Raw genomic sequence first — 19,841 nt, 5'->3', positions numbered from 1 at the left:
GGCCCCGTTTCCGACGCTTCATCTCCCGGAGCTCCGCGGAGAACCATGGAGCTCGCTGGGATCTGCGCCGGGTCAGGGGCCGCAAGGGTACAACCCGGTCAAGTGCCTCAGTGGCTGCCCTTTCCCAGGCTTCCACTAAGGCATCTGCCAAGCTGTGAGCAATGGAGGCAGGTGGGGACCCCAGCGCCGCTTGGAATCTATCAGGATCCATTAAGCGTCTGGGGCGGTACCATCTAATTGGCTCCGTACCCCCACGGCGGGGGGTGGCAAAACGGAAGACCAGCCGCAGGAGATGATGATCGGTCCATGACAGGGGCATAATAAATGGAGCGCCCCCACCAAGATCATCCAACCACCGTCTAGATAAAAAAATCAGGTCAAGGGTGTGGCCTCCCTCATGGGTTGGCTCTGAAATTACTTGCGTCAGGTCCATGGCCGTCATGGAAGCCATGAACTCCCGAGCTAGCTCAGATGAACCTCCCAGGGATGGTAGATTGAAGTCTCCCAAAACTATAAGTTTGGGAAACTCAACCACCAAACCCGAGAGGATATCGAGCAGCTCGGGCAGGGCTGCTGCTGTGCGACTAGGCGAAATGTACACCAGCAGCAAGCCCAACTGCGCCCCAGAGCCAAATCTCACAAAGAGAGACTCACACCCGACTATCTGAGACACGGTGGTCTCCCGCGGACATAAGGTCTCCCTAATAGTAACCGCCACTCCCCCACCCCTACCATGAGCTCGTGGCCGATGTAGCACCCGGAAGCCTGGTGGGCAGAGGTCAACCAAAGGGACCCCACCCTCTGGGCCCAACCAAGTCTCCGTGATGCAAGCCAGGTCCGCATGCTCACCCTCAACTAAATCCCTAACGAGGGGAGCTTTATTAACCACGGACCTGGCATTCAGGTACACCAGCCGGAGCTCAGGAGGCTGCACATCCTCGCTCCCGGGATCTCGGGGAAGACGCAGAGGGTCGGAGCGCCTCACCGCTTGTAAGTAGCGGAGACGGCCCTCCCGATGGCGATACGGCCCCCTGTCTATCCGCCTGCTGCCATTCCCCGTCGTGGGAATTGCTAATCCCACGACCCGCTCATGAGCCCCGGCGACAACGCCACCCCGTACTCCCCCCGTGCAGTCGGACCCAAGTCTGGCCTGGACCATGGTTGATTGGCCACCCCCCATAGCCAAACAACCCCTATCTCCCACCCCACTCCCTAGCCCTATAAAAATTTTTGATAAAAAATTAATCAGAGGCCTTCTATTAGATTTACATAGACGGCCCCTACCCCTGCCCAGCCATCTCTCAGAGACCCAAAACTCGGGCCCGTCATCAAGGTTAGAAATGTTTAGAGAGGCGGGTCGCACCCAGGAGAGGGGGACACCCCTGAGGGCGTACAAGTCCGTGCTAGTATATTGCTGCATGAGTCAAAAAGTCCAGACTGTCCAGGATAGGCATCCCTTAATTGTCCATGGGAGGGTTGAACATAAAGAACAGATGTCTGGATCCCCACCCAACTTCACTGCCACTCAGTTGGGTGCCCCCAGAGACAGGCCGCTCCCCGCCCTCTCACGACGGGTTGAGACTCCGTTCCTGGGGGTGGACCAGGTATCCTCTGGGTAGGCAAACCCCATAGAGCTCCCACCTCTATGAGGTTGCAAATGGAAAAGTCCAGCCACTCTCCCACCGTGGCCGATACCCAGGTATGTCGAAGGTCCAAAGGGAGAGGGGGGAGGGTAGGCAGGCGGATGGTAAGAAAATATGTCCATGGCAAAGAGGATAGGCAGGCCAGCGTAAGAGAGATAGTCTGAATCACCGGCGTCATTGCAATAGCAATCCGAAGATGATACAAGATACAAGAGCCCCATGTCATCCTTGCTCCGGTAAGATAACCCCCGGTCGTCCTCTTCGCCACCAAAGCGGTCCGAAGACGCCGTCGCCATAAGAGGCGGCCTGAAGCAAGGGTAAGGATCAACCATTGCCACCGAGATGAATAATAGTCGCTCTCTCCACCGCCAAAACGGCCCGAGGGCGACACCAGCACCAAAGCGGGCCAAGGCGGCTTGGGGCCACATGAGAGTTCCATCGCCGGCGAAAGGGTCAAAAGCCCAAAAAAGGCACCAAAGCCAGCAGCCGGCCCCCGCAGACGAGGCAACAGTCTCAGAAACGCCGGCACAGCCAGAAACGGCCCCAAGGCAAGCTGGTGAACTCCCAAGCGTCAGAAGCATGCCATCGTCACCGTAGCCGCCAAACTCGGGCTGCCGCCACCGCCGCCATCACCGCCGAGCGCGGTCCGAATAAACATCGCGCAGGCTGCAACCCTTGACCATTACTTGAAAAATTATTGCATTTGCATGGTGCAGTGTACTTTTGGGGGCAGAGTGCCTTTGAGTCAGACTCCTAGTGTCGGTCTGGAGAAGTTCCTGCAGCTTTCTTGTCAGGATTGCAGAGGTGGTTTGCCATTCTCTGCTTCTTAGAGGTAAGAAAGAGTGAGCGATGTCCAAGGGGAAACGGATTTAATCCCACCCCCACACACCTCTTAAATCAGGGGTAGGCAACCTTGGCTCTTTTATGACTCGTGGACTTCAACTCCCAGAATTCCTGAGCCAGCCCTGTCTTAAACCAACAATAAAAGGAAAACTCTTGAGCATTATTGCAAACCTCAGATACCACAGTAGCACTCTGAGTACTGCAGGATACTTACTTATTTGATTAACTTGTATCCCCACTCTTATTATTTTTTTACAAATAACTCTAAGCAGCAAACATAATCCAATACACCTTCTTCCTCCTGTTTTCCCCACAACAACAACCCTGTGAGGTGAGTTGGGCTGGGAGTGAATGACTGGCCTAAAGTCAGCCAGCTGGCTTTCATGGCTAAGGCAGGACTTGAACTGTTGATCTCCTGCTTTCTAGCCTGGTGCCTTAACCACTAGACCAAACTGTCCCTTTTACCTGCAGTAAAATGAGGATTTGTAACGTGACCGGCCATTTTTGCATGTTGGGATGGATCTTGGAAATCCTCTAGTTTGGCCTTGCTCAATTTAGGCATCCTTCCAGATGGCGTGGACGTCATCCTAATTTTCCAGCCAAGTTGGGTAAAGCTGATCTAGTCCATAACCCTGTTCGTACTATAAAGCATGTAATGACAATGTCTTGGATAGTACTTTCCAGGCTGGAGAGCTACACCTAAGGACTAAGTAAGGTGATCTTGACAGAGATATGCAGGATCTGTTGCCTAGGCAAAAGGGTTTGAAGCATTACTAAGTCACAAGGAGACAACATTTGGAAGTGGCTCAGGCCTCCTTAATTCATTGCAATATAAAAAGGAGGAAAGAATAATCAGAGTTGCAAGATTTTGTTATTCTAGCTAATCCCTATAAAAGACTTACTGTGGAGTTGCTTTCCCCGTTTAGTTTACCTAGTGGAGCTGATATCATTAGGTAAGAAGTATTCAAGTTTCCTGTTGATGAACAGCTCTTACTGTTAAGAAATTTCTTCAGATGTAAAGATGAAATTTAATTCCTTGCAATTTCTACCCTTTCATTTTAGCCCTCTGTTTGAAAGTGTACTTAGCATGCTCTCTTACAGCACTGTGCGTCCCTGGGAAGGTATGTTGGTGACTGCCCTTACATCTTGAGGTTTTTTGAGGATCTTCAAAAACAGAGAATCTTATCATTTTTAGAAGCAACATCAGGCCTTTCTCTTTATGCTAACATGTGTTGCCTCAAATTTAAAGCTTTGTTATTTAAAAAAATTAATCTGTATTTATATTGTTATGTTATGCTCCTTTGGTAGGGATTAGATGAGTGTTTCAGAGAACGTTGACTTCAAAAATGTCATAGATTCAGTTCAGAATGGATCTCACAGTAACTGTTGCTGTCTTTTGATCATCTGTTAATTGATTTTTCTGTTTTCCTTTGTGCAGGTATGGAGCAAAAGGAAGCGCTATAAGAATAGAGGTAGTGGTGTATACAGGCAGAGAAGGAAAAAGTTCCCAGGGGTGTCCAATTGCCAAGTGGGTGAGTTTTTATTTTTTTAGTAATGTAAGACACATTTGTGTTTACTTTACTTCCACTATATTTTCCTATAATATTGATGATGCTTCATGTTCATAAAACATTTTTCCTTGGTGCTCATAGACATTTATCTTACTAATATATCCCACTCTAAATTAAAAAGCACTTTTGTATTGAACAGGAAGATCAACATGTATTAAAAAGAATACAATAACTGTCCAGGTAGTCAACAATTACTGTCCAGGTAGTCCTCACTTACCAACTGCATCATTGAGTGACTTTTCAAAGTTACAACAGTGTTGAAAAATAACTTTGTAAGCAATACCTGCCTTTATGACCTTAGCAGTGTCTTTGTCTTGTGATTGCCATACAGTCAATATCTGTTGTATTATGCTGACCTGTTGTTTGTCTTTCTTTCCCCCTTTGCAAACCAGGGAGATTAGAGAGGAAGGATTACAAGAGAGTAAGCAGGCATACAGTGGGGAATATACTGTACATCAATATACTGTGCACCAACAGCTGCAAGCGCACTAGATTTAGATTTAGATTTTATTAGATTTATATACCGCCCTTTCCCGAAGGACTCAGGGCGGTTTACAGGGCATTTTAAAATCACATCAATATAAAATACAAAGTTAAAAGAGAATTAAAAGATTAAATTATCCCTGAAAATAAAACCCCAGCCTGGGTCAGAGAGCTCAAAGAGCCAAGTCTTCAGGTCCCAGCGGAATGAGCGAAGGTCAGGGGCAGTCCTGAGCTCCACGGGCAGCTGGTTCCAGAGGGCAGGCGCACCCACAGAAAAGGCCCTCTCCCTGGGTGTTATCCGTCGGCAATCTTTTACCGTCGGCACCCTGAGAAGACCCTCCCTCTGCGAGCGCACTGGACGAAGGGAACTTGATGCTGGCAGCAGGTGTTCCCTCAAATATGCACTATGCAGACATTCCTCATTGTGCGCCTTCTTACTTTCTTGTAATCCCCTCCTCTCCAACAAATGTAAATAGAAACATTTTTTTCTTAATTTTCCCAACTGAGCATTCCAAGGGGTGGGGGGATGATTACGAGGCAAACAAAAGTTGAAGATGTGAAACTGCAAACTCTTGTCAATGTTGAACAAAGAAGCACAGCCTGGGTCACATGATTTTGCACTCTGTGGTCCCTTCCTTTAGTGTTGGGATTGCCAGTTCCAATTGTGATTGCTAAATGAGGACTAACTTACATAGTCAGTAATGAAAGGAATTGAATTGGCAATAAAATGAAAACCAGGAAGAGAATTCCAGCGTCTGTTGATGAAACGCCAAGAGGCAGAAATCCATTACAGCCTAACAAATGCCCAAAAGAAAGAGAAGAACATGGCATCAGTGTCAGGAGAGGGATCAGAATGAACTCCACAACCTTTTATCTCAATGAGCAAAGGTTATTTCTCAAACCAGTAGGGAGGGCTGTCAATAATCAGAGCAGGGAACAGATGAGGACTGTCTTGCTTCTAGCCCTGGACGAAAAAGTGCAAGGAAATGGACACGGCTTTTCTTGCTCTAAATTGGCTACGTAGGGATCTCATTGGAAAGAAGATATCGCTGGGATTCTTGATTGGAACCTTAACTTTTTTTTCTAATCAGTGCCATTGATCTAAGCCCGTGGTGGCGAACCTATGGCACGTGTGGGGCATGTGTGCCGTCACCCCAGTACTGTGTCTTCAGCTGGGTTTTATAAAACATTTTTGCTTTAGGCCTTTACCGCTGTGTGCAAAAAAAAAAGGTTCAATCAATCAATTTCAACTTCTTGTGGGGAAAAAAAGATCTCGCCAAGTTGGAATTGATTGATCGAACTTTTTAGTCCCACCCAGTCTGTCATTAGTCCCACCAGTCTGCCATTACCACTGCATCCACGCCCACCCAATGGGCCATGCCCACCCAATGGGTCACGGCCACCCGGCACCCAATGATACATTTTGGGTTGCAGTTTAGGCACTCGGTCTCTAAAAGGTTCGCCATCACTGATCTAAGCAGTTGCATAAATCTTTTTAACAATTTCCAGTCTAGACTGTAAGGAGTCTGGCACTTTATTTTGAAAACCTCCCTGTCCAGAGAGGGCCCTCACATGTCAAGGGAGCTTAACAACATGGACTCCAAGGGGGCTCTTGTAAGTACAGCTAGACTCATAGCGAGAGAAGAGGGTGCAGGCCACAGGAAGCCTTTCTGTAACTTTGATGCAACTATCGATATTCTTTATGTTACCATCACTCATTCAGTAACTGTTCAAGGTTCTGTGGTGCTGAATGAGAGGGACTTAAAAGGGGTCCTTGGAGTTTCAGCCATCGTAGCATCCCCACAAAGTCATTGGGGAAGCTGGCAGGAAGTTAGGTCAGGTGAAGTTTTCGCTTAATGACCCACATCGTCCTCACTTAACAGTGGCAATCGAGACTGCCAGAACTGCTGTCAATGAAGCTACATTGCGCTTTATGACTGCAATCCTTGACGATAGCAATTCCAGGCCCAAATATCGTTATAACCCCATGACCTATATTGGAACCGCTCATATTATGGATCACAAAATATGGACGCAAGTTGTGATTGAATTTTGGCAGTAAACCACATTTCTAAATTTCCTTGGCAACTGCTCAGTCCCTCAAATGCTTAACTCTAAACATCTACACAAAGGATTTGGTGAAATGAACCCTGACAAATTAAAAAATATTTAGAAGGGTATGATAAGTCTTAGGTTATATACAATTATTTCTGAAATATTTTGGAACTGACCTTGATTTGTAGATTGCACTTTCAAATCTTGACAGTACTCTACCTGCAAAATACGCTTTGTGTCTGTATGTAGTTTAAGACCTGGCTCAGACAGTTTATTTTTAACAATAATGTAATTGGGCAATGATGGCAAACATATGTATATGAGTAAGCTATTATGTTGTGGTTTTCATGCTTTTCTTTTGGCCCTTTAAAAGCATTTAACTGGCTACTGAGTGCAGTAGAATATTCATTTTATTCATATATAGTTAGCCCTTGTATATAGTTAACAACCAGGTTGGGGCTGGCAACTTGGCCATTAAGTGGAGTGGTCACTAAGTGGAACCATACTGTGCTTATACTCCAGAGTGTACGATCTGTGAAGGGAACAAAGTTACTTTTTTGTCACTGTTGTAACTGTGAGTAGTCACTCTATGAGATGCTTGCTAAATAAGAAGTACCTGCATTGAATTGATTATAGATTAATGCCAAATTGGGTAAGGCTAAATTAATATAATTAATTAATTAACTTTTCCTCCCCTGTTTTTTTTGAGCCAATTAAGCTTGTTTCATAAATATATTGGTCAGTGAAGTTCTTTTTTTGAGCCAATTAAGCTTGTTTCATAAATATATTGGTCAGTGAGGCTAGCTGATTGTAACTGTTGTTATGAACTGTCAGTGGGAATAGGAATAGAAGTAGCAATTCTCTCATAGCTGTTCCCTCTTTTTATACAGCTGATGGGGAGAATTATAATAGGACAACAAAAGGATGGATTGCAATTCAGATGTCTCTACAGGCTGGTGGATTCTCAATACTGTTTCAATTCTTAGAAAACATTGCCTGCAGTCCATGACATTGTTACAGTTTCCTGATTTATCCTGGAATTGTGTGTCAGGCCTACTCCAGCTTGGTCTTCTAGGAAAGAAATGCTCTCAATTCCATGTCTAGCAAAAAGAATTTTTACTAAAAAAAAAAGCCAAGCGGTTACAATAAAGCCAAGCCAGAACTGAGGTTTTGCACAGGGAAGTCTCCCAGATAACTTTCCCCTTTTCGTTCCTCTCTCCCCCACCCCACCCCTTATCTCCCAATTGTCCAGTTACATTTGAAGGAGGTGTTTTGGTGGCTGCCTCTGCAAAGGCAGGCTGGATCACGAACCATTCCACTCCATTTTCCAGCCTGTGGCCTCGGAGTGGTGAGCCGACGTCTTGGCACGACGTCTTGGGACGGCATGGTGCTTCGTTTCACTTCCCCCCTTTTCCCCCAGCTCTCTCTCTCTCCTCCCCCCCCCTAGTTTGTGGCAGACTGGCATCTGAAAAGATAGCAGTCCTGACCTTGTGCTGGGAATTTAACACTGGGAAAAAATAGTGGCGGCCCTATTTGTCCTTGAAATAAACAGTGCTCTTTGTTCTCAGTAAGAGTGTAAGGCAATTCTTTAAGAAAAGTTGACTTTTAAATAGGTTTTTTTTTTTAAAAAAGTGTACATTTCAATAAAACACAGGCACAGCATCTGCGTTGCATTTAGAGTTACCCGTGTGTTTCTTATTGCCAGCTCTGCAGAGAGAGAGAGAGAGTGTGTGTGTGCTTTATTTAGTCTGTGTTAATGTTGGCTTGTTCCGTGAATTGTACAGCTCTCTGTTCTGCCTAGATAACTGGTGCTAGCTGTGCCAGCGTAGAACCGTTTACTCTTAAATCATCATCACAGTTGTGAAGAAACATTTCTTGGTTGGATCGGGAATCCTTGGACTTAGCTTTAAATCTTAAATGCATCTTAAATGAAACAGAGATGTGTTAAGAAAGAACTTAATCCTGAGGCAGGAAGGCAGCCAGTTTTTATTGTACTGAGAAGCTGGCCCTTCAGCTACGCTCCCTCCTCATTTCTCAGATTAAGAGCTCCATGGTTAGTCTTGAACGAATACCAACATGTGGCTTCATTGCTTCTGAAATCATGGTCATCTGTAATGGAGTAGGCCCAAAGATTTTAATATGTATGTTTGTGCAACAGAACATACCCTGAGAAACTTGGTTCTGTTTAGTGTTCCAATATGTTCGTTAACATATATGGGGAATTTTATACAACATTGCTTTCTGTCCCAGGTTGGGGTAATGTTAATGGAGAAATTCTGCTTAATACAACTATTAAGGAAATGAAGGAGGGAATGTTAAGTCATCCTGAGTTTCCTTTATGAGCCTGACTATGACTTTTATGAGCATGCACTCATTCATTCAATCAATCAATCAATCAATCAATCAATTTGTATGGTAGTCCAGCTTGCATTTGTGATTCTGAGTACCTCACAATAATTTTAATTAATTAAAAACAACAGCAAGGAGAGTAAAAATATGGGAATAAAATCAGTAAATACGTAACTGTGTTAAAACCACTAATTAAAATACAAAACAGTCACAATCAGCAGCTGTATAGCAACCATATATCCTATTCCGTATAACCACTGAAAAAGCTCACCACTACCACTAGACCTCCCCAATCATGCTGACATAACCGTGTCTTCAGGCACTTCCTAAAGACCAAAAAGGAAGGGGCCAATCTGAATTTGGGGGGTACTAATGTTCCAAATGGCAGGTGCCACAGCAGAAAAGGCGGTCTTTCTAGGTCCTGGCAAGGTGGCATTCCTTAGTAGATGGGACTCTAAGCATGGCTGTCTTGCCAGATCTGATAGGATGGGTAGAATAACCATGGAGAAAGTGCTCCTTCAATATTCCAGTCCTTGTCTTAGTACTTTATAGATTATTAACACCACCTTGAATTGCGCCTGGAAGCCAGTGCAGCTCAAAGAGTAGAAGTGTAACGTGTTGTTCTAGGAGTGCAAATAACTACACTCCACTCGCACTATACAGCAATAGCACTTAGACTTATATAACACTCCATAGTGCTTTGCAGCACTCTCTGTTTACAAATGTCACCATATTGCCCCCCCCCCCAAAAAAAATCTGGGTCCTCCTTTTACTGACTTTGGAAGGATGAGTCAACCTTGAGCTGGTGAGGACTGTACTCCTGGTTGTGGGCAGAGTTAGCCTGCAATACTACATTGTAACCATACTATATGTTATGTCATTATGTTTTGCACCGGCTGCAACTTCTGAATGCTCTTCAAAGGCAGCCCTGTGCAGAGTAATCCATTCAACGGAAAACCTGGGCATGAGTAATTAAGAACATGGTGTCCCGATCCAGGAAAGGGTGCAATTGATGCACAAGAAGAAGCTGTGCAAAGGCTTCCCTAGCCACAACCAGCAGCTGCTCTTTGAGGACCCCTGCATGGAGTGTCTCTTTGAGGCAATGACACCAACAATGGTAAATCCCTGGAACCAGATGCCTAGAAGCCATTCAGTCCTGCCAGGGTTGGGCTGAATCTGCTGGTTCCCCCTTCAAAGCCCCACAGTCTCCAGACGCCAAGACAGAACATTGACAGCATTACTTAGTTCAGTGGCCCCCAACTGTGGAGAGAAGTTTTTCTGCGGACTGGAGAGGCTGTGGTTTTGCGTGCTGCCTGCCTCCTGTGGATGGGGTTGTCGGTTGTTTGCATGGCCTGGTTCCTGGCATACTGTGGCCCGGTGCCGGTCTACGGACCGGGGGTTGGGGTCCCCTGACTTAGTTCACTAGGGGCAGAGATGGAAAACTAGGTATCCATCAGAAGACTGCTAATACCTCACCCATGCAATGGATTATCTCACCAGCAGCTTCATTGTAGGTGTTACATGAGGAGTGGAGAAAATAGTAAATCTTGAGGAACCCCGTAAAACAGGGCCCAAGAATAAATGGTGACGAGAAATTTGTAACATATAGTTTGTGTTGGTGAATCTGAAAAAAGATTGGTTGAAAGCAGGTGCCTGGAGTGTCAGTAGTTATGCAGTTGCTCTGAAAATATAGATATTAATTATGCACAGCTTATTAATTGCATCGGAATCTAGCAGCTGTCTGGTTAAAGAAGAAAGTTAAACTGCAGAATGCTGTATTTGACATTGTAAAATCTCATTTCCCTTGTCTTGTGAAAGTAAACGTGAGATATATCACACAACACTTATATATCACAGAGTTAGATAATATAATTTAATATAATTTATTAATCCTTAATAAAGCTTACCTACCTTTATTTAATCAACCTTTAAAAATGCAGGGGTTTGTTGCTTATGTAATTCCAACCTTTTCCTTTCTGCAATCTAGAGCTGATCTTAAAAGATATTTTGGTTGCAAGAATGAAAATGCACTGAATTGCTACAAGATACAGTTAAGGCCAGGGACGCGGTGGCTCAGTGGGTTAGGTTGCTGAGCTTGTCGATCAGAAGGTCGGCAGTTTGGTGGGTCGAATCCCGAGTGCTGCATAGCAGAGTGAGCACCTATTACTCATCCCAGCTTCTGCCAACCTAGCAGTTCGAAAGCACGTAAAAAATGCAAGTAGAAAAATAGGGACCACTACGGTGGAAAAGTAACAGCGTTCCGTGCGCCTTTGGCGTCTATGCATGCCGGCCACATGACCACAGAGACGTCCTTGGACAAGCGCTAGCTCTTCGGCTTTGAAACGGAGATGAGCACCGGCCCCTAGAGTTGGAAACGACTAGCACGCATGTGCAGGGGAACCTTTATCTTTACCTTACAGTTAAGGCCAGTGTTACTTAATCTTGGCAATTTTAAGATTTCAGCTCAAAACTCCCCAGCCATCAGTTCCACGAAAATTTAGCATAGAAGATTTCAGAGTTCCATGTTTTTGGGATTTCAAGACAAGGATGTCTGCTATAAACGTGTACGTGGGCATGGAAATAAAGAGCTAATTTAACCTGATTTAGGTATTGAAATCAGTAGGATCCATGAGCAATGACAAAGCTGCAATTCTTAAATCTACTGAGGGGCATTATTTGGGACTGCTTCCTTTGGATTATATGTTTCATTAGAAACCTGCAAGGGGGGTGGGGGAAGACAACATTGCAAAAAAAATCATCTGAAATTGAAGGATGAGGCTTAGTATATTAGGAATTACTATAGATATCAGATTATTCTCCAGAAGGTAGATATTTGAGATCCCCAGGAAACCAGACTGAGGCCAGACATATCTTTTAGCATGTAAAGCAAAGACGTTACCCAACACTTTGAAGACAACAGTAGAAATAAGGAATTTGAGAGCAGATTCCTTTTAATGCCTAAACGCTAACGAAATTCCTTTTTGACAAACAAGTGCTTCTCAGTCTGTAATAATATAATATAAGGGCTGAAGAAAAAGTGATAGGATTTGGATCTTGATATTGCTGTATAAAGGGTTTAGAAACTTCAGATTTTATCATAGCTGGATTCTTCGTTATCAAGAGTTTTTCTAGAATTAAGAGTATCCTATCAGAGCTGTGTCCTTCAGTGTCTGACTGTAAGACTTGGACTGGATGATGCTAATCACTCTCTCCCTTGACTACTCTGCATATACCCTCTGCTTGGGCTATTTTAGCCTTATGACTAAGTGCATTCATCAGGGAAAATCATGGGTTTCCAAGTGCACTTCTAAAAGAACAACCAGGATGGCTTGTATAGACGAGGGCTTTTCAACCTTTTCACCCATTGTACCACTTTTAGGATATGGCAGCATCCGAGTACCACCAGTCACCTAGCAAGGTGTCAAAAACTTGATGACCCCCCCTCCCCCCCAAAAAGGAAAAAAAGTGATGAAGTACAGGTAGTCCTCGACTTACAACAGTTTGCTTAGTGACTGTTCGAAGTTACAATGGCACTGGAAAAAAGTGCCCCCCAAGCCACAGCCGAGCAAGACACCTGCCTGCCCGCCCAGCGGCACTCTTCCTCCTGTGCGAGGTTTTCATTGTTGTGAGCATTTCTGTTGAGGATTGGCAGTGGGGGTGGGGTGGGGGGTATTTGGTTTTTATTCCCCCCTTCTCTGCTGGGTGGTTGCAGCAGGTTTTGGTCACTTCACATGACCCTGGGACACTGTGACCGTCATAACTATGAATCAGTTGCCAAGCATCTGAATGTAAATCTCAAGACTCTGGAGATGCTGCAACATTCCAGCTGATTGGCGCTTCTTCTGGGCTCAGCAGAAGCGCCAGGATCAGCACTGAGTTCCAGCTGGAGTCTGGCGCTGATCCTGGCGCTTCCACTGAGCCCTCACAGCCCTGCAGCTCCAGCCGTCTCTCGCTCAGGCTTGTGCGGGGCTGTCACCGGTTCAGCTCATTCCCCTCCCCCGCTACCACTTTTCTAGGATGGTCGTGTACCACCTGCCAGGTGCCAATGTACCACAGGTGGTACCTGTACCACTGATTGAAAAGCCCTGGTATAGACTACCTCCCTTTAAGCTCTGAGAGCAGGGAGATCACGGTACAGATTTAGATTGTGCTCTCATATTTGGGTTTGACTCATATTTGGGTTTGACATGATCCTCTCCTCTTAAAGAGGGGCAAATTATTTTTATACTATGTATATATCCTCTATGGTGCTTTGAGTTACAGTGACTAGCGGGAGGCACCTCTACATTCACACACATCTCAATATAACAAGCAAAGGGAAGGAGAGAAAAAAATGGATCTTACACATTTAAGACTTATTGCTTGGCAATTTCTGATCATCATCTGAACCTAGCATGACCATGAAAGGTATGCAAGAAAACCACCAAGCTCAGGAGCACCAAGGACCCCTCATTTCATCCCTGAGCTACAAATATTCTATCAATTGCTGGTCATTTGAATTGAATGGGGTGATCCAGAGAGCATGTCCTGTTGTTTAGTAGAGGAAGGTTAGGATAGGCCAGGGGTAGACAACCTTGGCTCTTTTTTATGACTGGTGGACTTCAACTCCCAGAATTCCTGAGCCAGGCATGCTGAGGGGAAAGGGAGAGGCTTCCAAGCTGAGCCAGGCTGGCTCAGGAATTCTGGGAGTTGAAGTCCACCAGTCATAAAAGGGCCAAGGTTGTCTACCCCTGATCTAGGCCTAGGCCGCTTTATGACTGGTGGACTTCAACTCCCAGAATTCCTGAGCCAGGCATGCTGAGGGGAAAGGGAGAGGCTTCCAAGCTGAGCCAGGCTGGCTCAGGAATTCTGGGAGTTGAAGTCCACCAGTCATAAAAGGGCCAAGGTTGTCTACCCCTGACCTAGGCCTAGGCCGCTTTATGACTGGTGGACTTCAACTCCCAGAATTCCTGAGCCAGCCACGCTGAGGGGAAAGGGAGAGGTTTCCAAGCTGAGCCATGCTGGCTCAGGAATTCTGGGAGTTGAAGTCCACGAGTCATAAAAGAGCCAAGGTTGCCTACCCCTGGGATAGGCCAGGACACCTATGCACAGAAAGATACAGATTTGCCCACTGAGAACCATGCAGAAGAGAATTCCCTTCGCGTTATTTGTATCAGCATCTGGTGTTGAATGCAGTGGTGGCTGAGCCAGAAATACAGAAAAGTTAACATTTGTTATTGTAGTTTTCTTTGTTAATTCAAGAAAAGCAGGTTAGATATAATCTAACCTATAATCTTTGGTTTATTCTTGATGCTTTGCAGAGCAGGCTTACTTTACTGGTTTCATTTGTGGTTCCTTCCACATTGCGTTTGTGCTGCAAATTTCTGCAGTTTTAGCTCAAGTTGGCCTCGTACCTGGGCTGACAATTGTGGTCACCTAAAGTCTTCGTTCTTTTGTTTTCTCTAATTCAAACAAATTTAAAGAGAAATTCATTTTTCATTTAATTCCTGAGCTTATTTACTTAACTATAGTGCAAGGTCATTTCTGCATTTTTAAGTGTATTAATCCAAAAACATGCATACTAGTTAGTTTGGCTAATTTTGAAGGGACACTCTACCTCAAGTAATCTTTATTCACGGAGAACTTGTTCCTTATTCCAGAGATCCTGCCAAGGGTTGAGACAGTTGCTTCACCAATCTAAGAGAAATATTTCAAGTAAGTAGAATCCAAGCAATTAAGTTGCCCTAGGAAATATGGTCGCCCATGACACTAACTCTCAAAAAAACATTTTAGAGATTAGATTACCTTCTTTTGCGTAATTGGAAACATTTATTTTCAGTAGAATTTTACCTATATATTAACGAAGGTATTAAATATGTACATGATTATACAACATAAAAATATTCCGGAATAATCCCTGTTGATCAAATCAGCAGCACAGTGCAAAAGTATCTGAACTTGGGAAGATTTTTTTAAAATACAATCTTCTCTCTGCTCATTTCAAATTGAAGAAATTTAGGGTAGAGGAGTGATGCAAATGTGCCATTATCCTCAAGATAAATTTGGGCCAAAGGCTGATCCTATATAATATATCAGAGCATGCAGCTGAGCAGGAATGTGGTAACCAAAGAAGGTCAAGTGAGGTACAAATAAACAGCACATGGTCCTTCATTCATGGACTGTGTCAGTTTAGGCTCCAGATGTACCTGTGGGATCCCATTAGAAACAAAGTAGGTCTGTGTCTGTGAAACATTTTGTAGGCCAGCAAATACTTCAGTAGGCCTTTTCTCATGAATTTCTGACACATACAAATATGTAATTTCTTTTTCCTCCTTGTCCCTACTCACCCTCAGATAGGTTGTAGTAAAGGCTATGCCACCCACACATCTGAATCGGCCCGTGACTTTCCTCTCTGATGCTCTTCACAGTGGTAAAAGGGGTTGTGTGTTGACTACGGCGTACAATATTATTGAATGAGTATGATGATGCAATATTAACATAGCTGAACAGAAAAAAGAGGTACAAACAGACCATAATGCTGGACGATATAAATATGTGACAGAGGTTAGTTTAGTCTTTTATTTCTGTTTGTATATTAAAAACAATTTTTATAACAAGGACAGTAATTGAGTGTGTACTGATAGTGATAGCATGTATTCAAACCTCGTGGTTATCTAAGCTTGTGGTAAGGCATTAAATGTATTCCGTTGATGCCTTGTAGCTCCTTGTGTGACATAGGAGTGAAATGTCTCGGGAAAAGCGAAGAAAAGCAGATCAGGATTAGTGTTGATTACAAGGGAGGCACACTCTGTGAATTTCACGTAGCCTCTTGAGTACTATGAATGAAAAGCTGGACTAAGAATGATTTTTTTTTTTAAGTAACCTGACCCGAAGTTTAACTATTTGATGCTACTCTCTGGTCATATTGGACTTTAATTTCCATCAGCTACAGGTGGCAAGAGTATGTGAGAATTACAGTTAGGAAAAAAAATCCTGCAGTACACTAGTCTACCATAATCTAATCTGTATTTCTACTTTTTAAATGATAATGTTAAATAATTAGCCTTCCTCCCCAAGGAGTGAGTTAGGAATAAACATCCTACTGCTGCCCTGTCCACATAATTATTTTCCAAACAAGAAGTTTGGAAAATATAGTGATGATAAGGCATCAATTGCTTTTTGTTCCAAAAGGAGTATGTTGTATTCAGCTTTGGGATAGAAATGTGCCGGTGAGTGCTGTACTCTTAGATCTAAGGCATGATTAGTGGTGCTCTATAGCAAGGGTCTTCAAACTTGGCAACTTTAAGACTTGTGGACTTGTGGGCTGGCTGAGGAATTCTGGGAGTTGAAGTCCACAAGTCTTAAAGTTGCCAAGTTTGAAGACCCCTGCTCTATAGGGATCCACTGAGACCTATTATTTCATATGCCTTCCTTGTAAAGTTCTTTGCTCTGCATAATTGTTATCTGAATATGAATTAAGTTATTTGAGTCACATCTATTGGAAAATTAAGAGGTATTAGATTACTGGGGAAACTGCACTATATTGTTAGAAATATAACATTAGAGATGAGAAGAGCAGGCAAAAATTGATTCCACAATTTGAATCAGAATCAGAATAGAGCTGGAAGGGACCTTGGAGGTCTTGTAGTCCAGCCCCTGCTCAAGCAAGCGATCCCGTACCATTTCAGAAAAGTGTCCAGTCTCTTCTTAAAAACCTCCAGTGATGGAGTGCCCACAAGGTCTGTAATTTCTTCCTATGTTAAGGTATTAGGAATGCCGATGGTTCATAAAAAAGTTCATTCGCAATGTTGAGAAAAACAATAGCTTAACATTTTCCATCGTTTAGTAAGACGGGTAGTCCTTGACTTACAACAGTTCACTTCGTGACTGTTCAAAGTTACAATGGCACTGGAAAAAGTGACTTATGCCTGTTTTTCACTGTTACAACCTTTGCAGCATCCCCAGGGTCACGTGATCAGAATCCAGACGCCTGGCAGCTGACTCGTGTTTGTGACAGTTGCCGTGTCCATTGGTCATCCGATTTCCCTTTTGCGACCTTCTGACCGGCAAAGTCAATGGGGAAGCTAGATTCCTTATCAACTGCAGTGATTTGCTTAATAACTGTGATGAGAAAGGTCATAAAATGGGGCAAAACTCAATGTCTCACTTAACAAGATGAAAAACAGGCTCAGTTTGTGGTCATAAGTCGAAGATACCTGTAATAATATCCATAATAATATCCATTCTAGACAGCTATGGAAAATGTAGTTAGACACTTCTGAAACAACATTATGGGGAAATATAGGTAGTCCTCAACTTAGTGACCACAGTTGAGTCTAAAATTTCAGTTGTCTAGTGAGTTTTGTCCTATTTTTATTACCTTTCCTACCATAATTGTTATAAGTGAATATAAGAGCCTTGGTGGAGCAGTGGGCTAATGCCTCCTTAAGTAACACCAGCTGCCTGCAATTAGTGCAGGTTTGTATCCCACCAGGCTCAGGGTTGACTCAGCCTTCCATCCTTCCGAGGTAGGTAAAATGAGGACCCAGATTGTTGGAGGCAATTAAGCTGACTTTGTAATAATGCCGCTTGGGGGGGGGGGGGCGAAAGCCCTAATAAGCAGGCATATACATAGAATGAAGGCTACTGCTAAGCTTGTAAGCCGCCCTGAGTCTTCGGAGAAGGGCGGGATATAAATGGAATAAAAATAAAAATAAAAATAAAAATAAAATAAATAAGTGAATCACGGCAGCTGTTAAGTCAGCCATACAATTGTTAAAATGAATCTGGCTTCCCCACTGACTTTGCTTGTCACATAAATATAACTTTTATTGAGGCATCCATGGCTATTGTAACATGCAGAAGTATCAGGCTGTCGAAGAGATGCCAAATGAAAAAAAGCTGCCCCAATTCTGCACATGCTCGGTAAAGACTGTCAGTGTGAAAAACTGAAGAAATTGCCATCCCTTTAGGCAAGTCTCATTTTGATTCATTGCAATTCGGATGATTCCAGCATTGTAATCCAGCAGCACTGAATACTTCGTGACCTTTGTCTTAAAATGTGATTTATCCTCCCAGGCCTGTCTGGTTTAATTGCAAACCTTTTGTTACTGACTTGGTTTAATGGGCAGCATTTTGCAAATGGTTGAATGGTAATATGATTTTCTCGAAGGCAAATGAAATATGCGTAGGTGAAGTGGCCTTTCTCCAGGGTCACATCTTTTTAAAAATATGTCTTGTTTCTAAGTTTTAACGTTTATTCTCTAATAAAGCAATTAGATAACTGCAATATACAAATGGGGTTGAATAAATACTTGGATGCATTTACTAAACCAAAGTTTTGTCTACAGAGAAAAGAGGTTTGTTAAGTCCGTAGGTTACGTTGCGGTTTTCTGTTTCTTGGTGTGTTTTGACCTTATTTTAGGAAAAAGCATATAAATTGTAATTTCAGAAATAAGAACTGTCTTTAAGGGCTTTCAAGCTATGATGTCTTCTGATTCATTAACCAGGGTGAAATCCATAAGAGGAAAGGGAAAAAAACTGGTGATAGACAAAATTACAGCAATAATATTATCTGCAAAATAAATCTAGTGACTCAACAAGGACCTTCCTTGGGGGTGGAGGAGGTGGGTGTCAACAATATAAAATAGCAAGTGTGACAATGTGATAAAAGTCCTGCTTTTGAATGGGCACTGTGGGACTTGGTGCTCACATCTTCTATTTTGAACTTGCTGATCCTTGTATCACAGCTCTTTCAAGAGAGCCAATAGCTCTAGAACAGGGGTAGGCAACCTCGGCTCTTTTATGACTCATGGACTTCAACTCCCAGAATTCCTGAGCCAGCCAAGCTGGCTCAGGAATTCTGGGATTTGAGGTCCATGAGTCATAAAAGAGCCGAGGTTGTCTAGCCCTGCTCTAGAAGATAATAGCCAGCTCTCCAGTCTGGGATGTTCCATGATTAAGTGGCAAACCATTCCTTTGCCTTCCAGGTGATACGGAGAAGTAGTGATGAAGAAAAACTGCTGTGCTTAGTCCGTCAGCGTGCAGGACATCACTGCCAGACTGCTGTGATTGTGATACTTATTTTGGCTTGGGAAGGGATTCCTCACCTTCTTGCTGACACGTTGTACAAGGAACTGACTCAGAGTCTCAGAAAATATGGCTGCCCAACTAGCCGTAGGTGTGCGTTAAATGAAGAGTAAGTATGCTTTAAAATATTTTCAAGTATGAAGAGTATTTTAAAATATAAAGGATGTATGAGAGATTAGTAATCTTACTTGATCGACAGTCTTCTGCACTATGGATGTTACACTTGAAAAAGATACATGAATTTTTTAGTAGAGTGCAGATAGCATTCTGAGTATGATGTGTTTAGAGGACCAGAATGAACTTTCTCATTTTTTTATCCTGGCAAAAGCAGATTATATGAAAATTGAATTTTTCTTCCATTTTTTAAGAATGTGCTCTGTTGTTACCCAAAACTTTCTATCTTGCTTTTGATATCTTCTAGAGCAGGGGTCTTCAAACTTAGCCCTTTCATGACTTGTGGACTTCAACTCCCAGAATTCCTTAGCCAGCTTGCCTGGCTGAGAAATTCTGGGAGTTGAAGTCCACAAGTCACGAAAAGGCCACGTTTGAAGACCCCTGTTCTAGAGGTAATAGAATAAAGCACATTTTCCCTACATTTTCTTGTAGATGGCAAAATACAGACTCATTATAGTTGAAATTCTTTTTTTAATGTGAAAAAACAGTGTGCTGGTGTACCACTGCTTCATCATTCTGAATTGCCTTTTACTGACAGCTGCTGCAGTTAAATCTTACAAATTCCCTTTCAGACTTATTTAATATGATGCCTGAAATCAGGCTTGTACCTTATTCCTAACAAAACTTCAGTAGTTTCTTCTTGGCACGCAAATCT

General features: G+C 43.4%; 1 protein-coding gene across 1 annotated transcript in view; it reads left to right on the top strand.

Annotated features, from left to right (window-relative positions):
- The window catches only part of TET1 (tet methylcytosine dioxygenase 1), a 100,952-nt gene that overhangs the window by 63,849 nt on the left and 17,262 nt on the right, over positions 1-19,841 (top strand). The window contains exons 6-7 of the mRNA XM_083363469.1: positions 3,925-4,018; positions 18,913-19,121. Coding sequence (XP_083219595.1) covers positions 3,925-4,018; positions 18,913-19,121 — 303 coding nt within the window. The remainder of the gene's footprint in view (positions 1-3,924; positions 4,019-18,912; positions 19,122-19,841) is intronic.

Source organism: Vipera ursinii (genome assembly GCF_947247035.1).
Source record: "Vipera ursinii genome assembly, chromosome: 5".
Classification (NCBI taxonomy): domain Eukaryota; kingdom Metazoa; phylum Chordata; class Lepidosauria; order Squamata; family Viperidae; genus Vipera; species Vipera ursinii.
This window is presented reverse-complemented; position numbering and strand designations above follow the sequence as displayed.